This window comes from Rhinoraja longicauda, chromosome 1 (assembly GCF_053455715.1).
Source record: "Rhinoraja longicauda isolate Sanriku21f chromosome 1, sRhiLon1.1, whole genome shotgun sequence".
Taxonomy (NCBI): domain Eukaryota; kingdom Metazoa; phylum Chordata; class Chondrichthyes; order Rajiformes; family Arhynchobatidae; genus Rhinoraja; species Rhinoraja longicauda.
In genome coordinates this window covers 52,659,504-52,680,834 of record NC_135953.1, presented here as the reverse complement: position 1 = coordinate 52,680,834, position 21,331 = coordinate 52,659,504, and the positions used below count along the sequence as shown (strand labels likewise).

The following is a 21,331-nucleotide window of genomic DNA, read 5'->3' as shown; positions in this document are numbered from 1 at the left end:
CATCTCTGGAGAGAAGGAATAGAGGACGTTTCGGGTCGAGACCCTTCTTCAGACTGATGTCAGGCAGTACAGAGATAAAATGTAGTCTGAGACAGTAAGATTGGTGGGAGAACTGGAAAAGGGATGGAGAGAGAGTGAAAGCAAGAGCTACTTGAAAGAGAAGTCAATGTTCATACTGCTGGGATTCAAGCTACCCAAAATAAATGAGGTGCTGTTCCTCCAATTTGTGCTGGGCCTTAAAGTGTTGAGTAACCAGGAGAGCGGGTAGGACCGAAGGGAGGTGTTCAGTGAAACGATCGCCAAACCTGTGCTCGGTATCGGCGATATACAGAAGTCCACACCTGGAACAGCAGATACAGTAAATTAGGTTGGAGGAGGTGCGAGTGAACCTCTGCCTCACCTGAAAAGACTGTTGGGGTCCTTGGACGGAGTAGAGGGGGGTGGTGTTGCATTTCCTGCGTTTGCAGCGGAAAGTACCTAGGGAGTGGGTGGTTTGGGTGGGAAGGGACGAGTTGACCAGGGAGTTGTGGAGGGAACGGTCTCAGCAGAAAGCAGAAAGGGGTGGAGATAGGAAGATGTGGCTAGTAGTGGGATCCCATTGGAGTTGGCGAAAATGACATGATTATGTGTTGTTCATCAACCGTCGCCATCAAAGACAGAGTCCCCCTTGTCCATACCTTTCACCCCATCAGCCGTCGCAACCCAAATTCAAGGTGTAGCTATGGGCACTCACATGGGCCCCAGCTATGCCTACCTCTTTGTAGGGTACGTCGAACAATCACTGTTACAGGCGTACACTGACTCTATCCCAAAACTCTACCTCTGCTACTTTGATGACTGCATCGGTGCTACCTTCTGCACCCATGCAGAACTCATGGACTTCAACTTCACGACTAATTTACACCTAACACTCAAATTCACTTGGACCATCTGTGACATTTCCCTACTGTTTCAAGATTTCACCGTCTCCATCACAGGAGACAAACCATTGATTGACATCTATTACAAACCCACCGACACCCTAGCCTACACCTTCCCACCCTGCTTCCTGTAAAGACTATCCCCTACCAATTCCTCCATCTACGCCGGATCTGCGCCCAGGATGAGGTGTTCCATACTAGGTGATCAGAGATATTCTCATTCTTTAGGGAATGGGGGTTCCCCTCTTCCATTATAGATGAGGCTCTCATTAGGGTCTCTGATATCCCGCAGCTCCCCCCCCCCCCCCCCCCCCATTTGTAACAAAGACAGTCTCTCCTTGTCATCACCTTCCACCCCCATCAGCCAATGCAATGCTTTCCTGGGCCTTCTCCATTGTCAGAGTGAGGCCTCGCGCAATTTGGAGGAACAGCACCTCATATTTCACTTGGGTAGCTTACACTCCAGTGGTATGAACATTGATTTCTCTTAACTTCGTAGCTCTTGCTTTCCCTCTCTCTCCATCCCCCTTCCCAGTTCTCCTACCAGTCTTACTGTCTCCGGCTGCATTTTATCTCTGTACCACCCACTCCCCTGACAAAAGTCTGAAGAAGAGTCTCGACCCGAAACGTCACCCATTCATTCTCTCCAATGTGCTCCTTGTGATTGACCCTGTTTCCCTGCAGAGGGTGCACGAGTGTCACAGATTTTCTTGGCTGTTTCTTCTGCCAGGATCAACTTGGTTCTGAGTATAATGGGTCCCTGGCAGGTATACACTGGAATTTAGAAGGATGAGAGGGGATCTTATCGAAACGTATAAGATTATTAAGGGGTTGGACATGTTAGAGGCAGGAAACATGTTCCCAATGTTGGGGGAGTCCAGAACCAGGGGCCACAGTTTAAGAATAAGGGGTAGGCCATTTAGAACAGAGATGAGGAAAAACTTTTTTAGTCAGAGAGTTGTGAATCGGTGGAATTCTCTGCCTCAGAGGGCAGTGGAGGCCAATTCTCTGAATACATTCAAGAGAGAGCTAGATAGAGCTCTTAAGGATAGCGGAGTCAGGGGGTATGGGGAGAAGGCAGGAACGGGGTACTGACTGAGAATGATCAGCCATGATCACATTGAATGGCGGTGCTGGCTCGAAGGGCCTACTCCTGCACCTATTGTCCTCCACAGCCTCTGTAGCAATTCCACAGATTCACCACCCTCTGACTAAAGAAATTCCTAATTTCCTTCCTAAAGGAACTGCCGTTTATTCTGAGGCAATGACCTCTGGTCCTAGACTCTTCCACTAGTGGAAACATCCTCTCCACAACCACTCTATCCAAGCCTATCCGGACGGTAGTCGTTAAGGCCGCTGATGACAGACTTTTTGTCATCAATCTTGTCCTGAACTCCTCCAAAACAAAGGAACTTATAATTGACTTCAGGAAAACCAGTGTAGAATACGACCCACTCTACATCAATGGGGTCTGTGTGGAAAGGGTACCCGCTTTCAGGTTCCTGGGTACGCACATCGCAGAGGATCTTACCTGGTCTACCAACACCATCACCACAGTAAAGAAGGCACAGCAGAGACTCCACTTCCTGAGGATCCTCAGGAAAACCAACCTGCAGGAGAAGCTCATGATGTCCTTCTATCACTGCTCCATCGAGAGTGTGCTGGCATACTGTATAACCACATGGTATGCCAGCTGCTCAGAAAAGGACAGGAAGGCCCTTCAGAGGGTCATCACAACGGCCCAGAAGATCATCGGCTGCTCACTGCCCTCCCTGGAGCACCTGTTCAGCCTACGCTGCCTCAGTAGAGCAGGCAAAATAATAAAAGATCCATCCCACCCCGGCCACCGTCTGTTTGTTCATCTGCCCTCTGGTCGACGTTTCAGGTCGATCAAATCCCGAACAAACAGACTTAAGAACAGTTTTTACCCCAGGGCCATACGAGAACTGAACACTACCTTCTGCACTACGCAACACTGTTAAAAAATCTTTGTACTTAATATAATTGTATTTATTTGTTTTTTGCATTTATTGCATATATGTTTGTACGCACCGTCAGGATTGGCTATTTTTTAATTTTGTTGTACTCGTTGCAATGACAATAAATGAATATTATTATTATTATTATTATTCGATAAGTTTCAATGAGGTCCCTCCCCATCCTTCTCTAGCTTCCAACAGCATGCTCATATATATTTGATCAGGCCCATGAGATTTACAGTGCCCTCCATAATGTTTGGGACAAAAACCCATCATTTATTTATCTGCCTCTGTACTCCACAATTTGAGGTTCGTAATAGAAAAAAAAAATCACATGTGGTTAAAGTGCATATTGTCAGATTTTAATAAAGGCCATTTTTATGCATTTCGGTTTCACCATGTAGAAATTACAGCAGTGTTTATACATAGTTCCCCTTCCTTCCTTCCCCCCCCCCCCCCCCCCTGCATTAAGGAGGCATTTAAACACACCTGAGCAATTACAAACACCTGTGAAGCCATGTGTCTCAAACATTATGGTGCCTTGAAATGGGGAGACTATGTATAAACACTGCTGTAATTTCTACATGGTGAAACCAAAATGTATAAAAATGGCCTTTATCAAAATCTGACAATGTGCACTTTAATCACATGTGATTTTTTCCTATTACAAATCTCAAATTGTGCAGTACAGAGGCAAATAAATAAATGATGGTCTTTGTCCCAAACATTATGGAGGGCACTGTATCTACTTTCATGTGCCATAGGTGTCCAGTACCCTCTTGACCAGAATAAGGATTGTCATCAAGACATCTCCATTACTGTCCAAAGTTCCCAAGCTTTCACATTTTTCTCCAATTAAAGCAGAGGAGAAATACTCAGAGGACCTTACCTATCATCTGCAGTTCAACACATAACTGACCACTTTGGTTTCTGAGGTGTTCTGTTCTTTTGCTTGTTACCCTTTAGCCCAGAATGTACTTAAAAATCTCTGGATTCTCCATAATATTATTTGCCAGTTATCTCCTGCCCCCTATCTGCCTTCCCAATTTCCTTAAGTATGCGTTATGTCCTCTAAACTCCAGGAATACCATAAGATATGGAGCAGAATTATGCTATTTAACCCATAACCCAGGTTTACTCCACCATTCAATCATGGCTGATCTATTTTTCCCTCTCAATCCATTCCCCTGCCATCAGCTGCGATACACTTGATTCCAGCCTATGCTTCCATTTTCCTGATCAGAGACTCGTCTTCCAGGATTCCTTATTCTCAGCTGCCGTGCCCTTCACTCTGCAGGAATGCCTCAAACTCTCACTATTGCCCCATGCTACATCCCATAAGACAAATACTGGCCAATGGGTCTTCATTATGATTGCAAGAAAAAGGTTTCATCACAAAAATGAACTCTGGATTGTACATTGAAGATGCAACTTGAATTCGACAAATAGTCACTTCATTGATCTTTAGAAGTATTAATCATAAGTCAGATGTGCACTTTAAAAGAAGAAAAATGCACATTTCCTACTTTTCAATGATTGAATATATTAAAACCAAGAAGTTATAAGAGATTGAATATGCAGCTGAAGTTAGAAAAGCTCTTTTGCCCGGCCATACAAATCCTACACAGGCAGGCACAAGGAGAATTTAAAGAAAATACACAAAGGCAAACAATAACATTTTAAAGACAAATAGGGATTGATAGAAAAAAAAATCCAATTCCTCCAAACTAAAATGGGTTAAAAGTGAACAATTTTTCAAATTGAGAAATTTTGTATTACATAGCAGAATGCATTTCTGGAGTTTGTTTGAAGGAATAAACTGGAAGGTAGCAGCAGGAGTAAAAGGCTGGAGTAACTCAGAAGGGTCTCGACCCAAAATGTCACCCATTCCTTCTCTCCAGAGATGCTGCCTGTCCCCGCTGAGTTACTGCAGCTTGTTGCATGTAATGATCATTGTATTTACCATAAATGGAAGAAACCAAATTAAGATTGTCCTTAACAGAGATATGATTCGGCAAATGACAAAGAACAGTGTGAAGTATTAAAGGGTAGTGAAAATTCAGAGCAAAAATGTAGGAGCTAAGTTTAACAGTTGATGCAAATTTGTTGCAAGAACCAGTATTTGATAAGCTGTCGATGTAGGAAAATATCAATCAGGGCAGGACAGCAGAAAAACTCTATGCATTGATCTCCATTTGCAAATGTGTAATATTTAGCAAGGACCAGAAAGTAATTCAAAAAAGTGAACATTAAAAGGTACATCGCAAGGTATACACACAGATGTAAAGACTGCAGAACCGGTGGATCTAGTTAATGCACACGATATTTTCCTTTGCTGCAACACAAGATCACGTTGAAGCTGCTTTAGACACATGTTAGGCAATAGCTCAACTATTAGTTATAGAAAACAAGAGGTTGCGTCAGATTTATATTTAAATACATTTTGAGTGGGTTACTTACCATACTGTATTTCCAAGGATGTGCCAAATCTGTAATTTTTGTTATTTAAAAACCATGGCATGTTGTAATCGTTTACGCAAATGAGAATATGGGAAAAGTTAGTTATGAGCAGCGGTTGAGTCACGGCCTTACAGCGCCAAAGACCAGGGTTCAATCCTGACTGCAGGTGCTTGTCTGTACAGAGTTATTGCGTTTCCCCGTGAGATGCGTGGGTTTTCTCTAGGATCGGTTTCCTCCTACTCTAAAGACCTACAGGTTTGTAGGTTAATTGTTTTAGTATAATTAGAAATTGTCCCTAGTGTGCATAGGATAGTGTAAGTGTGCAGGGATCGCTGGTCAGTGCGGACTTGATGGGCTGAAGGGCCTGTTGCCGCGCTGTATCTATAAACTAAATATAAAAATTCTGCCCCAGAGGAAGTATTTATTTTCCTTTAAGTCAATGAATTCTGCATCGATTTAAAAATAAGTGAAATAACTGGCAGAGATGAGAAATTGAACACCGATGAATATTAGAGATGGACACATTCATTGCAATTGAAATTCAACTGATCCATAGTTCACTAGCAACTCGTGATTACGTTCATTTACTCTTCCTACACACAATTCAAATTATTGTGAATGACTTAATTGCTACAGTATGTCTGCCTCACCAAAAGTTTATTCCCTGGTTCAAACCAGTTTTTTTAGTGAAGATTCGTTTTGCTTAGAAATTGTTAATGATTTGTACTTTAGTATTTGTTGAAATTTGATAGAATTGGAATAACTTACTTAAAATTAAAAATTCTGGTAACCTGGTTGCTCTGTATCACAACTGACCATTTCTGGTGCAAGTCGTCCATTTGTAATATTGACCAAACCTTTCTATAATCATGGTCTAATCTGCTAGTCATTTCCCAGTTCTCCCTCTAATTGCCCTTGTATTATCAACCAGTTGTCGTCATCAACAGCTCAGATGTTCCGTTTTGTTTCATCCATCCCTCCCCAAACCCCCTGCAGCACATTAGTACTCTCTGTTATTGTGAAATGCCTTTAATCTGAAACATTAACCTTTCAGCGATCCATGGATGCCACTTGATTTGTGAATTTTTCCACATTTTGTTTTTAATTATTCTCTATTGTGGAGTTAAATTTCACTATTGCAGTATTCTTCCAGACAGAATTATTGCAATTTTTGGAACTAGTGTATTTTTTTGATTAAAATTTAGGTTATTTAGGTAAGTTTGACAATTTTCATAAAACCACAAAATCTAAATATAGATTTGTATCTAAAAGGAACGCACAGCTGACACAGGAGGAATGTGCAAGAAAACATTTCCTCAATCCTACTTTAAAAGCAAAAAAAATTAAACTAAAAATATAGGAAGTTACAATATGAAAAATAAGCAATACAAAACAATTAATCCATTGTACTATTGCTACAAATGTTAACAAAGGCACTAAGTATTACACAATCTATAAAAATCCAAACTACTATGAAACTCATACATCCATGTTTAGCTTCCTTTAATTTTGTTTGGCATTTTACAAAAGGGTATTTAGAAACTTAAGAGCAAAACATCACAAAATGTACTTAAATATGATGCACAAGCCCTCACTGTTCCAAATTCTTATAACAATTGTTTGAATAAAAATTAGGATATCACATTTGGATTGAAGTGAAATGCCAAAAACAGGGTTTTCAATTCATGTTGAATAATTGGTTATTACTTGAGGAAGATTAAAAACTAACGTTATATGCACTTCTCTGAATATCCGCAAGTTCCAGTTGATAATTACTACAGTATTCTATCAAAACCCTCCAAATATTTTGTCAATTCTAGTTCTAAATCAAACCACAATGTGGTAAGAATCAGGTGCAGTTCCAGACAAGATATTAAATACACATTTTACATGAAATGGAAGAATGCTGCATTAAAATTTTTCACATTCGGCAACATTTTACTGTTATCTGCAGGAAGTAAACTCGTAAAGTAATGGGCTTAGTTTGTATTTTAGTGAGTGAGAAATGAACAAATGATAGTTAAAAATGAAAAGTTAGGTGGGATAGCTGTCCATTGTAATCTTCAGTTCACACCAATGTGATGGTGTATTTAAATGAACGTGGGAAAATTTTGTACTTCAATGATTTCAAAGACATAAAAATGGCGATCATCCTAACTGAGTTTTCCTGAAACCACCTCCAGTCTTCTGTACTCATCTGAACAGTGAGACATCACAGTATACTGTTCCATTCACTAATTCCCAAGCTTTGCCCTTTAATCATGCTTCAAACCAAATGTTTCAATACATTAATTCCTACCACTTTAATCTACATTTTAGCTCCTGTACATAGAAAAAAATAGTAAAAGTATGCTCACATTGAAATCTTGAAAATATGAAGGAAACTTTGCTGTTGAATCCTATTTAGTACTGATGTTTTAAGTACAATTGATCCCAATGGTTCCTTTTATTTTATTTTCAATACTCTCTCATTGTTGTTAAAATAATATGTTGTGAAGAACATTACTGATTTATTTTTATTTTTAAAGAATACCTTAAAAAAAGCTGCACTGAAAGACTTCATTGATAAAGTATATGGAATGTCAATTTATGTGTGTACCATTATGCATTTCGGGACCAACTGCCATTTTAAATACATTGATGAAATGGCACTATCTTGTGAAATAATAGAACATACTTGACAAAAGATGGCTCAAAACAAAATAAGGGCGTAATAAATTAATTTACACAGAAAACAATGTTTTTATTAAAGTAACATATGCCTAATGTTAGATATGTTGTTTTGGGGACATCAGCCTCTCAGAAGGCAAAAGGAAAAAACAGGGCAAGCTCAATCTCGTCTAATAGGAAATTACTTCACAAATGGTTTGTGCATGCATGCAAACACACTTAAACTGCACAGCCAGCTATGGTAATAAAATGTAACCACATCAATTAAAAAATAAAATAAAAAATACTGAGTATCTAAATGCAGAATTTCCACAGTTGTTTTGACACGTTAAAAAAAAAGTTGGCAAAGATTTTCTGGCTAAAGGCTCTTGCTAAAGCCAAAAAAAAGTCAAAGTACTTCATAAATGTTCTAACCCTGTGCTGTTGGATTAGAAGCATTTGTTTGGTAGTAATACCATGGGAGTGGGTTTTTTAAAAAAAATCAAGTAAAATGGAAGAAAGTTTCAATTGATGCAGTTCCAAAAGTTCTTAGCATTCCAGTGATTGGCTTCTGGTGACCACAGCTCAAAATTAGTAGGGAAGTTTCGTATTAGGATTTTGTGAACCATTTGATTTGAATTTGTTTGAAACTTAAGTGGCTCTTGGCCGCTTCGGATTGATTTGCCGACTAGCCTGTTCTTCCTCCTGAAGAGTTGTACGAAAGGCTTTCACTTTATCTGAAAAACAAAAAATATAAGTTAGCTGTATGCCAATAAAATAAAATTGTGTTATTGGTCATGGTGGAAGTCAAAAAAGCAAATTAGGCTAATTTTGTTTTATACCATCAGCAAAACTAAAAATCGACCCCAGTGTATTCAGTAATGTCTGCACGAGCAAACTTACATTTTACCAAAAAACAATGACATTAATTACAGTAATTTGTGCTGTATGTTATGAATACACCTTTATAATTCTGAACAGCAACAATAATGTTATAAATATGAAGATTAAATAAATAATTTAAATTATCAACTCCATTTCCATTAGCTGAATGTGTTACAAATTCTTTACCATATATAGCTATATCAAGTAGAGAATTAAAAACTGCAGCCAGCATTGAAGTGTTTTGAGAGATCCCGTGGCCATGCTAGATGCAGTGCCCGCCATAATGTTTAGGACAAAGACCCATCATTTATTTACCTCGGTACTCCACAATTTGAGATTTGTAATAGAAAAAAATCACATGTGATTAAAGTGCACATTGTCAGATTTTAATAAAGGCCATTTTTATACATTTTGGTGTCATCCTGTAGAAATGACAGCAGTGTTTATACATTGTCCCCCCATTTCAGGGCACCATAATGTTTGGGACACAGCAATGTCATGTAAATGAAAGTAGTCATGTTTAGTATTTTGTTGCATATCCTTTGCATGCAATGACTGCTTGAAGTCTGTGAATCATGGGCATCACCAGTTGCTGGGTGTCTTCTCTGGTGATGATCTGCCAGGCTTGTATTGCAGCCATCTTTAGCTTATGCTTGTTTTGGGGGCTAGTCCCCTTCAGTTTTCTCTTCAGCATATAAAAGGCATGCTCAATTGGGTTCAGATTGGGTGATTGTCTCAGCCACTCAAGAACTGTCCATTTTTTAGCTTTGAAAAACTCCTTTGTTGCTTTAGCAGTATGTTTGGGATCATTGTCTTGTTGTAGAATAAACCACCGGCCAATGAGTTTTGAGGCATTTGTTTGAACTTGAGCAGATAGGATGTGTCTATACACATCAGAATTCATTATGCTACTACCATCAGCAGTTGTATCCTCAATGAAGATAAGTGAGCCAGTATCTTCAGCAGCCACACATGCCCAGGCCATAACACACTCACCACCATGTTTCACAGATGAGGTGGTATGCTTTGGATCTTGGGCAGTTCCTTCTCTTCTCCATACTTTGTTTTTGCCATCACTCTGATACAAGTTAATCTTCGTCTCATCTGTCAAAAAGACCTTTTTCCAGAACTGTGGTTGCTCTTTTAAGTACTGCTTGGCAAACTGTAACCTGGCCATCCTACTTTTGCGGCTAACCAGTGGTTTGCATCTTGCAGTGTAGCTTCTGTATTTCTGTTCATGAAGTCTTCTGCGGACAGTGGTCATTGACAAATCCACACCTGACTCCTGAAGAGTGTTTCTGATCTGTCAGACAGGTGTTTGGGGATTTTTCTTTATTATTAGAGAGAGAATTCTTCTACATCAGCTGTGGAGGTCTTTCTTGGCCTGCAAGTCCCTTTGCGATTAGTAAGCTCACCAGTGCTCTCTTTCTTCTTAATTGTGTTCCAAATAGTTGATTTTGGCAAGCCTAAGGTTTGGCTGATGTCTCTAGCAGTTTTATTTTTGTTTCTCGGTCTCATAATGGCTTATTTGACTTTCATTGCCGAAACGTTGGTCCTCATGTTGATAAACACCAATAAAAGTTTCCAAAGGTAATGGAAAGACTGGAGGAAAGACAAGGCGCTGAGATCTTTCTTATATTTGCATTGAGGAGGCAATTAAACACACCTGAGCAATTGCAAATGCCTGTGAAGCCATGTGTCTCAAACATTATGGTGCCCTGAAATGGGGGGACTATGTATAAACACAGCTGTAATTTCTACATGGTGAAACCAAAATGTATAAAAATGGCCTTTATTAAAATCTGACAATGTGCACTTTAACCACATGTGATTTTTTTCTATTACAAATCTCAAATTGTGGAATACAGAGGCAAATAAATAAATTATGGGCCTGTGTCCCAAACATTATGGAGGGCGCTGTATTACATAATTGCAAATTCCTTTCTGGTTGCATTCAATGACTGGACTTGTTTCACATGTTTTTATAAATAAATGATAGCTCCTCGCTGAGAGTTAGCTTCCAGCTGAATCTTAAAAATAAGGGGGGGTGGGGGAGAAGGGGAGGATTTGCTGCAGATCAGAGACTGGTCACTTAGTGTGATACAAATTGGAACTATTTCATGTTAACTATTGTAAAACCTTTGAGTTCTCCACCTCTTAGACAAGTGTCTATTAAAAGTTGAGATTGTCAAAGAGTATAAGAGTCAGAAAGTTACAATACAGTTTGTCGGACTCTAGCTAAGATGCATTTAGTCAACCACCCCATTACATGGAGATGATGGAGGCTTTGGAAAGGGCACAGAGGAGGTTTCCCAGAATGCTTGGAGTCAGGCTTAGAAGTGGTTGGACTGTCCAGGATGGTTTTCTCTGGAATGTCAGAGGTTGCGAGGAGACCTGATAGAAGTATATCAAATAATGAGAGGCATAGATAGGGTAGACAGTCAGAACCTATTTCCCAGGATTAAAAAAAACAATTAAATAATTGCTAGAGGGCATAGCTATAAAGTGAGAGGGGCAAAGTTTAAAGGAGATGTGCAGAGCAAGTTTCACAGATGCTGGTGAGTGCCTGGAACACACTGCTAGGAATGGTGCGTGAGGCAGATATGGTTGTGGCATATAAGAGACGTTTGGATAGGCACATGGGTGTGCAGGGAATGGAGGACATAGATTATATGCAGGCAGATAAGAGTTGGTTTTGGCATCATGTTCGGCACAGGCAAAGTGGGCCGAAGGGCCTGTTCTTGTGCTATACTGTTCCATTGTTCTATGTGAAAATCTATCTTTGGACAAATGAGAGCTTAGGGATCAGGCAGGAACGTGGACTTGAGGCACAGGATCAGCCACAGCCTATGTTTACGGCAAAACTGATTTAAGTTATTCTTGCTATTTTTTTTGTTCATTACTTTATCCATCCCATTGTAGTTAACCATCCCACGCACCTTTGGGATAATCAATTCTGTATATTTGGATGTAAATTAAAAACACTGCCACTGACCATTTTGTTTTAGTCAATGGAAGATTTTTTTAAACTAGTGTATGTTGCATCACACAAAACTCAGCCAAACTTAAGTTGTTTTGTGTTTCTCCTTTTTGAATATTGCACCGATTGTAGTATGGCCCCCATTAGATGAGCATTCCCATATCATATCATCATATCATATATCTACAGCCGGAAACAGGCCTTTTCGGCCCTCCAAGTCCGTGCCGCCCAGTGATCCCCGTACATTAACACTATCCTACACCCACTAGGGACAATTTTTACATTTACCCAGCCAATTAACCTACATACCTGTACATCTTTGGAGTGTGGGAGGAAACCATATTGAGCAACTAACTAATTGCAGCTAATTACTGTATTTGTTAAGACATATCTATCCAAGAAATACTAAAAAATAAATTACTGAGAGTTAACCTTCTTATCCCAATGTAAGTGAAATCCAAAATTACCCATTAACACAACTGTACCTTTCTTACTCGCTTGGCTAACATCTGCATTTATTGATGCTCCACACGGCTACTGACAGCAAATTGTACACCCCAACTAGTGATAAATCATTTTCTATATTTTAACACATAGATTTCCATTACTTACTTACTTCCAGCCTCCATTGTTGATGAAGTGATTTTATCCTTAATTGTTAAAGCCTTGCCTTTCCTTTCCCTTCTCATTTTGCTATCTTTCCTGTCGTTTTGATAATCTGCTTGTACGTTTCTATCATAGGACCCCTGCAACATAACAAACCCTCCCTGCCCACAGTGTCTTTGCCGAACACCATGCCTATCTATACTAATCCCACTTGCCTCCATGAACTTCATGTCCTTCAATACCCAGCTCATTCGGTGGCAAGTTCAACAGCCTGACCGCAGAAGAAGACGGCAGGGGAAGAGAAAATACATTCCGGCCTTCCATCACAGTGAGGAGGTGACTGGAGGAGACTCACTGTGATGGATGTTTCTTTTTGTTTGGTGTTGGTTTATGATTGTGTGTTATTGCATATTTTTATTGCTTATTTTTATTGGTCTTATTGTTGGACTGTGGGTAATCTTTCATTTCACTGCACATTTATGTGTATGTGACAAATAAATTGACTAGACTATTGAAATATTGTTACTGTTCCTGCCTTCCACCACCTCCTCTGACAGTTCATTGCAGATACCAATTTCTCTACCATGGTAAACAGACACTGGCTATCCAATCCCATCTCTACCCGTCATTAGATAGCTCTATCATGTCATAACTGGGCCTCCTTTGCTCTAAGGAAAACAGATCTAGCCAATCCAATCTCGTTTGATAACTCAAGCCCTCAAAGCCAGGCAACATCTTTGTTAATCTTATCTGCAGTCACTCAAGCTTAATCGCATCATTCTTCTAGTTTGGTAACCAGAACTGCACACAATAGTCCTAGTGTGGCCTAATCAATCTTTTATACAACTGTTACACAATGGCCAACTCTTGTACTCATTGCCTCAGCCAATGAGGGCAAGCATACCAGAAATATGACTCACCATCCTGTGTACATGTGTACTTGCTTAGGGAATGATGTACTCATACTCCAATGTCTCTGTGTTCAACAACACTCCCCAGGGCCCTGTTATTCATTGTGTATGTCCTACTCTGGTTTAATTTCCCAAAGTGTATCCACCATAACGACCTACATTGAATTTGGACCTACAGTTCATTCAGTTTGTTCCTCCTGTCCATGTCTTGGAATAAGGAATCCTTATTTGAGTCACACACCCTAATTTGTCCTGATCTAATGCTTTATGTGGGCATTTGGTATTTCTCTCCCTCAATTATCTAACAGATTTTTTAGTCCTTTACCTACAGCACTCAAACATCAGCTGTATTATTAAGGAGTACTGATGTTCATTTTGGATTTTAACAGAACCATTCAAGTAGTAGATTTTATTTCAGCAAACAAAGAAAGGGAACTTGATTTGATGCAAACAAGGAAATGGGAGTAGATTTGCTGAGAGGGGGCAACAGTAAAAAGTGTTTTTTGACATTGTGGCTCGAAGTAACCGTAGTTTACAGACAACGCCACTGTTGAGGACAGGATCTCAAATAATGACAGAACGGAATATAGGGAGGAGATTAAGATTAGTAATATGGTGTCAAGACACGACCTCTCCTTTGATGTCAGCAAGATGAAGGAGCTTCAAGAAACATGGTGGAGTACATGCTCCAATCTAGCATGGATGGTGCAGAAGTGGGAATAGTTGAGAGCTTCAAGTCCCTAGCCGTAAACATCACCGACAATTTGGCATGGACCAACCATGTTGAGGCTACAACCAAAAAAGCATACCAATGTTTGCCCTTGCTCAGGAGACTAAGAAAGTTCTACATGTCTGCTTCCCAACTTCTACAGATGCACACTTCCGGGTAGAAAGCATACTTCCTGGTTGCATCACAGCTTGGTTTAAGAACAGCTCTGTCCAAGAGTGCTGTGGATACAGACCAGCCTCCCCACCTTCATCTCCATCTATACTTCATACTGCCTTGGAAACGCAGCCAATATAATCAAGAACCTTTTTCACCCTGACCTTCCCCTCTTTTCCTCTCCCATCAGGCAGAAGATATGTAAGCTTGAAAACACATACCATCAGATTCAGGATTAGCTTCCCCCCCCTCTAATATCAGGCTATTGAACGAACCTCCCATAAGCTAGGGCGTAGTCCTGATCTTCCAACCTACCTCATTACCAGCATTGGACATTCTCTGTAACTGCAATGCAACAATGCTGTAAAACTATATTCTACATTTTGGTATTTTTCTCTTTGCACTCCCTGCAATACTTGTGTATGGCTTGATTGTTTCTAACAATCTTTGTTAGAAATATTGTAGAAATTAACTTTGTAAAAACAAAGCAATGTCATGAATTGTGGGATGACACGACAAAACTTTGTCTGATGCTGAAAATTCGAAACAGAATGTAAGTCAAACTGCATTTATCAAGAGGCCACATCAATATTTCAGATAATGAACCAGTCTCAGAAATAGAAATGGCAGGGATTTGAAAAGACACACAAGTGCGTACGAACAGAGCCAAATAGCAGTGCTGGCTTGAAGGGCTGAATGGCCTCCTCCTGCACCTATTTTCTAAGTTTCTATGAAAGGGCAGAGTGGTTAGGTAGTTGGAATAGATCACAATCCCTTCCTTCAGAGAGCTCTGCATGTATCCAGCCTTTTTTCATTATACCAATTAGTTCTGCCACATTGTCACCCCCTTTCATGTTTGTAATTGGCTTCCATTTCTTTTCACTCATTGTTCTTTTGTCTAATTTTCCACTATTTAACCATAACATTATCATGTATTCCAAAACATCCTCCAAAGCCTGTTCCAATCACAATATTGCCAGTTTTGTTTTTAATTTTAGATAACTGCTACTTCACTCTGTCTATCCATATATGCTAATTGAAAATGGACTTTGTTTAAACCTACCCCTCAGTTCAGTCAGAATTTCAATCTTTTGATCTAAAATTGACTCCAGTTGTGTGGAGTATGCATCCACGTCATAATCCACCTCTTCAGTCATCTCCAAAAGTGCTTTTTCGTCCTCCAGCCATCGGATGGACTCCTGTGGATATAAATAAAATCCCATGTTGGTCGCACAATGACCAAAGCTTGTGATCCATTCTACGTTTCAGGCAGGCCTTTTGAAATAATTCAGTCTTTACAGTGATTTGTTTTATAAATATTTAAATAAAAGTAATTTAATTCAAAATAATTCAACTAATTCAGCTGCTCCATTACATCACCAGTCTATAATTACATATATAAAAGCTTTTGGAAGCAAAAATAAACCTTTGAATTTTGAAAATCTATATACTGGGGATGCTACAAATCTATAATAAAAGCAGCAAGAGCCAAAAATGCTCAGTAGGTTAGGCGGCATAGGACATTTTGAAATGAGAAAGTGTCAAGGAAGCAAGCATTTGTGGAAATTCTAGAACTGAGATTATTATCCACCAGTGTTTTGACCATGAAGTAAAATACAAATGACTGCACTTGGAACCCAATAGGAAGAAAAACGGAAAATTGCTTTAGCAATGAGTGGCTGGAGCTGTAGATGGACTCGGCCACCATGATGCTGAGAGCATGATTGAGAAATTTCAGCGAGATGGTCACGCCTAAAGAGCAGGTAGGTGGCAGATAGTCGGGGTACATGAGGCAGGGCGGTAGCAGAGTGCAGGATTCCCCAGTGGCAATTCACCTCGCTATCAAGAATACCTTTTTGGTTACTATTAAGAGGAGGGGGTGGGGGTGGGGTGGCCTTTCAGAGAAGAGCAGCAGCCTGATTTGTGGCATTATAACTGGCTCTGGTGCACAGCAAGGAAGGGTAGACACAGGGAGAGCTATCGCAATTGGACAGATGGAGAATACATGGCAGCAAAATGTACAGGATAGTAATATTGTCTCCTGGATGCCAGGGTCAATGTCTCTAAGCAGTTGCAGAAAATTCTCTGGGCGGTGAACAGCCAAAGATCATTGTACATATTGATACCAACAACATAGATAAAGGGCTGATAGCTGCATGGTAGAGAGTTAGGCAGGAGATTATAACGCTGGACCTTGAGGGTTGTGATCTCTGGATTACTTAGACGGTGCCACATGAAGGACAGATTGCACCTGAACTGGAGAGGGAGCAACATTCAAGTAGAGGTATTTGCTAAAGTTACTTGGGAGTGTTTAGACTAGCCTGGCCGGGTGGGTGTAACCCAAAGAAGTTAAAAAAGAGCAAGTTCAGTGGACAGGACAGGCAGGATTATGGAAGAGCATCTCTTACATTTTAATGTAAGAGATGTCAGGTAAGGCAGATGAACTCGGCATGGATAGGAACATGCGACTGGATATTACAGCTATTACAACAACGTGGCTGAGGGCGGTACAGGACCAGCAGTTCAATGTTCTTGTTACAAATGCTACAGGAGGGAAAGAGGTGGAGTTAAGAGAGGAGGTGATTTTACAGGGAGATATATACAATAATGAGCACAGATAAAATCTAATAGCAAGTTTCTTTCTCAGGGTAGGGGAGTCAGGAACTAGAGGGCATGTGTTAAGATGAGAGGGGAAAGATTTAAAAAGGATCTGCAGGGCAACATTTTACACAGAGAGGATGCATGGAACGAGCTGGCAGCGGAAGTGGTAGAGACTGGTACAATTATGGCAGAGGTACGTGGATAGAAAGGATTTGGTGGGATATTGACCAGGTACAGGCAAGTAGAACTATCTTTGTTAAGCAATGGCAGGCATGGACAAGTTGGGCGAATGGGTAATGCTGTAAACATCTGGAATCTATGACTCCAACTTCAACATTATTATAAAATTCATATAGAAAATTCAACAAAATTAATATTTTACCTGAAATATTGCCCGATGCTCTTCCACAACCTGTTCCTCCATTTCCACCATTTGAGACACAGCTTCATGAAAAGTAAACAACTGAGGTGAAACTTCTTCCTCCTTGAAACAAGCAAAAATCTGAATCAGCCATGAGAGTTTAAACAAAACAATTTCGGCTATAAAATGTGCATTCTAACATGCGTATTATTTCAGAGATGTCCATGTGCCTCTGGAATTAAGACCTGGTCTGGGAGGTTGTATTGGCAACATTGTCTCTAGTTCTATAAAGTTTTTAATTTACAACTAAAAACTGACATGCTTGCTGTGCATTTAAGTTACTGTCAAAAAGGAAATTAAGAGCCCAAAAATCAAAAATATTCCAACTGACAAACACAACGTATGCACAACTCACATGCAGCATTTCAATACAAGTTTTAACATTTCTGGGAAGTATTAGCTTTCCATGTTGTGTTGAAGTTTGCTTGCTGCACCTTATGATCTTATGACCTACGTAAACATAGCACTCAGTTGATATCATAATGAACAACCAAAATGTTCAATGAATTAAAAAAGTAGTAAAAAGGAAATGTAAAGCTCAAAGTCCCTAGTTCTAGAAGACTGTCCCTAGAAGGCAATTTGTAGTTCAGAGCTCAGTTGGAATTCGTAGTGTTCAATAGCCTGATGGTTGTTGGGAGATGCTGTTCCTGTTACAGTTTTCAGTCTCCTATACTTTTTTTTTCCAATGGCAGGAGTGAAATGAGAGCATGGCCAGGGTGACGTGGGCCTGGGAAGATGCTGGCTGTCTTTTTGAGGCAGTGCCTCCTGTAGATCCCTTCGATAGTGGGGAGGTCACAACCCATGATGAACTGAGCAGTGTTCACCACTTTTTGTAATCTTCATTCCTGGGTGTTCGTGATGCAACTAGTCAATATGCTCTCTACTGCACACCTGTAGAAGTTCAAGACAGTATTGGTTTAAATACTGAGTCTCCTCAATCTTCTAACAAAATATAAATGTTGATGGACTTTCTTTATGATTGCATTAGTGTGCTTGGTCCAGGCCAGATCTTCGGAGATATGCACACCCAGAAAGATTAAGTTGTTGACCACCAACCTGCTGACGAAGATGGGTTTGTGCATCCTCGGCCTTCGTCTTCTTAAGTCAGCAATCAGTTCCTTGGTTTTAATGATGTTAAGTGTTGATATTCTGTTACCATTCAATCAAAATCCCTACTATACTCTTGACAACATTATGGTAATTTATTCAACGGCAGTGGTGTTGTTTGCAAATTTAAAGATGGAGATAGAACTGTGTTCAGGTATGCAGACGTGGGTATAGAGCAAGTAGAGCAGGGGGCCAAGCACACTGCCCTGGTGGTGCCTGCGGTGATGGTTATCAAGGAGGAAGTGTTGTTGCCAATTCGTACCTATTGTGTACTGTTGATAAGGAAATCGAGAATCCAGTTGCAAAGGGATGTATAGAGACCCAGTTCCCTGAGTTTGGTAACAAGTTGAGGGGGTGGTGGTGTTGCATGCTGGGCTGTAGTGTATGAGTAGACAATAGACAATAGGTGCAGGAGGAGGCCATTCGGCCCTTCGAGCCAGCACCGCCATTCAATGTGATCATGGCTGAGTCAACAACTTAATCATTCTCAGTCAGTACCCCGTTCCTGCCTTCTCCCCATACCCCCTGACTCCGCTATCCTTAAGAGCTCTATCTAGCTCTCTCTTGAATGATAGTTATTGTCCAAGTAACATTTTCCTGCAGTCATGCCAATGTTTAAAAAGGACTGCCATATTTTTTTGAAAATAAAACAAACTTACATTTTGTTCACAAAGCAATTTGAGATCATCTCGTTGAGGAGAGCTTCCAAGTCCCCATTGCGCTTCTAATGCATCAAGCTGACTTGGTACCAGGATATTTGCCCGCCCTTCTCCAGGACCATTTTGATCCACAACCAACTCTTTTACCCTAGATCCAAAAATAAGTTTGAGGGAAGAAAAGAATAAATATTAATTCATTGTTTGGAATATATTCTCAATTCTAGATTTAAAATTGATAGTTGTTATATTTACTAATGCCCTGGTAAAGTTGCAAAACCGAGATTATACTTTCACCGTGTATTACAATATTGGTTTAACAAACCCTGCTTTTCTATTGTTTTGGATGAAGTTTAACCTCCAAATACAAATGTGAACTTTCAGAATTCCAAGAGATGAGGGAAAAATAATCAGGGATTATCATTCATGCAAAGTCTGCAAAGAATTACGGGTAATGATGATTCACGGTATGGGACATTGACAACAACCTTGCTCTCAACATCTGCGAGACCAAAGAGCTGATTGTTGACTTTAGAAGAGGGAGGACACGACCGATGGTGGGGTACTGGCCTCCCCATCATTAAAGGGATTTATAAGAGACTGCCTCAAAAAGGCAGCCAGCAACATTAAAGACCTACACTACCCTAGCAAACGCTCTCAATTCACTCCTGCCATCAGGAAGAAGGCATAGGAGTCTAAATGTTTACAGACTTGTTATGCTGCTGCAAGTATGAATTTCATTGCTCCATTTTTTTGTAAACCTACGCCCTCTAGTTCTTAATTCCTCTACCTTGGAAAAAAAATATTTTCCCCCTATCTATTCCATTCATGATTTAATATACCTCTGCATTTGATAAAGTCCCCATGACAATTTGATTCAGGAGATTAAGATACATGGGATTAACAGTGACTTGGTCATGTGGATTTTGAACTGGCGTACTGATAAAAGACAGAGGGTTGTGGTTGAAGGGCAGTATTCAGGCCAGAATTCTGTGACAAGTGGAGTTCCCCAGGGAACTGTGCTGAGACCTCTGCTGTTTGTGTTTTATAGATGACTTGGACATAAACGTAGAGGGATTGGTTAGTAAATTATTGCAGGATTGCTGGGGTCGAAGACTGTGAGGAAGACTGTCAAAGTATACAGCAAGAAATAGATCAGCTACAGAAGTGGGCAGAGAAATAGAGTTTAATCTGAGCAAGTCCTGCACTTTGGGGGTTCAAATGCAAGGGGAAAATATATAAAACCAAAGGCAAGACCATTAGCAGCATTGAAATACAGAGGGATCTTGGGGTGTAAGTTCATAACTACCTGAAAGTGGCAACAGAGGTAGATAAGAGTGGTAAAAAGGCATATAGTAAGCGTACCTTCATTGGTCAGGGCATTGAGAATAAGATTCAGGAAGTCATGATGGAGGTTCATTAGACGGGTTATGTTGCATTTGGAGTATTGCATGCAGTTCTGGTGGCCTTACAACATGAAGGATGTGGAGGCTTTCGAAAGGATGCAGAGGTGATTTCCCAGAATTATGCCTGGATTACGAGGTATTCGGTACAGGGAGAGGTTGGACAGATTTGGATTGTTTTCTTGGGAACACCAGAGGTTGCAGGGAGACCTGATAACAGTACATAAAATGATGAGAGATATAGATAGGGTAGCCAGTCAGAATTGTTTTCCCAGGATGGAAAAATCAAATACTAGAGGGCATAGCTTTCAGGTGAAAAAGGCAGAGTTTAAAGGAGATGTGCAGGGCATGTTTTTTTTTTTTTACCGAGTGTAGTGAGTGCCTGGAATGCACTAATATGGGTGGTGTTTGAGGCAGATATGATAGAGGCATTTAGAGGCTTTTGGATGGCATATGGATATGCAGGGAAAAGAGGGATATGGATTATGTGCAGGCAGATAAAAGTTGGTCTTGGCATCATGTTCATCACGGATATTGTGACCGAAAGCCCCAATCCCGTGCTGTACTGCTCTATGCACTAGAAGATCACTCCTCAGTCTCCTCTGCTCCCAGGAATAAAGTCCTAGCCTGCCAAATGTCTCCCTATAATTCAGTTCCTTGCGGCCCTGGCAACATCCTCGTAATATTTTTCTGCACTCTTTTCAGCTTAATGTCAGGGTGACCAAAACTGTACATAATACTCCAAGTACAAACTCATCTACGTCTTGTATAACTGCAGCATAACAACCTCTCTCTATAATCCCATGGCCTTACTGACGAAGGCCATTCTGCCAAAAGCCCTTTTCATCATCCTGTCTACCTGTGACACCA

At 40.3% G+C, this 21,331-nt stretch overlaps 1 protein-coding gene across 2 annotated transcripts in view; it reads right to left on the bottom strand.

Annotated features, from left to right (window-relative positions):
• Nucleotides 1-6,830: 6,830 nt before the first annotated feature.
• LOC144592626 (kinesin-like protein KIF2A) overlaps nt 6,831-21,331 on the bottom strand; it is a 122,081-nt gene continuing 107,580 nt past the window's right edge. For both annotated transcript variants that reach the window (XM_078397317.1, XM_078397324.1), the window contains 4 exons: nt 19,062-19,209; nt 17,257-17,358; nt 15,337-15,472; nt 6,831-8,745 (listed from right to left, as the gene is read on the bottom strand). In XM_078397317.1, the coding sequence (XP_078253443.1) occupies nt 8,660-8,745; nt 15,337-15,472; nt 17,257-17,358; nt 19,062-19,209 (472 nt within the window). In that variant the 3' untranslated portion in view covers nt 6,831-8,659. The remainder of the gene's footprint in view (nt 8,746-15,336; nt 15,473-17,256; nt 17,359-19,061; nt 19,210-21,331) is intronic.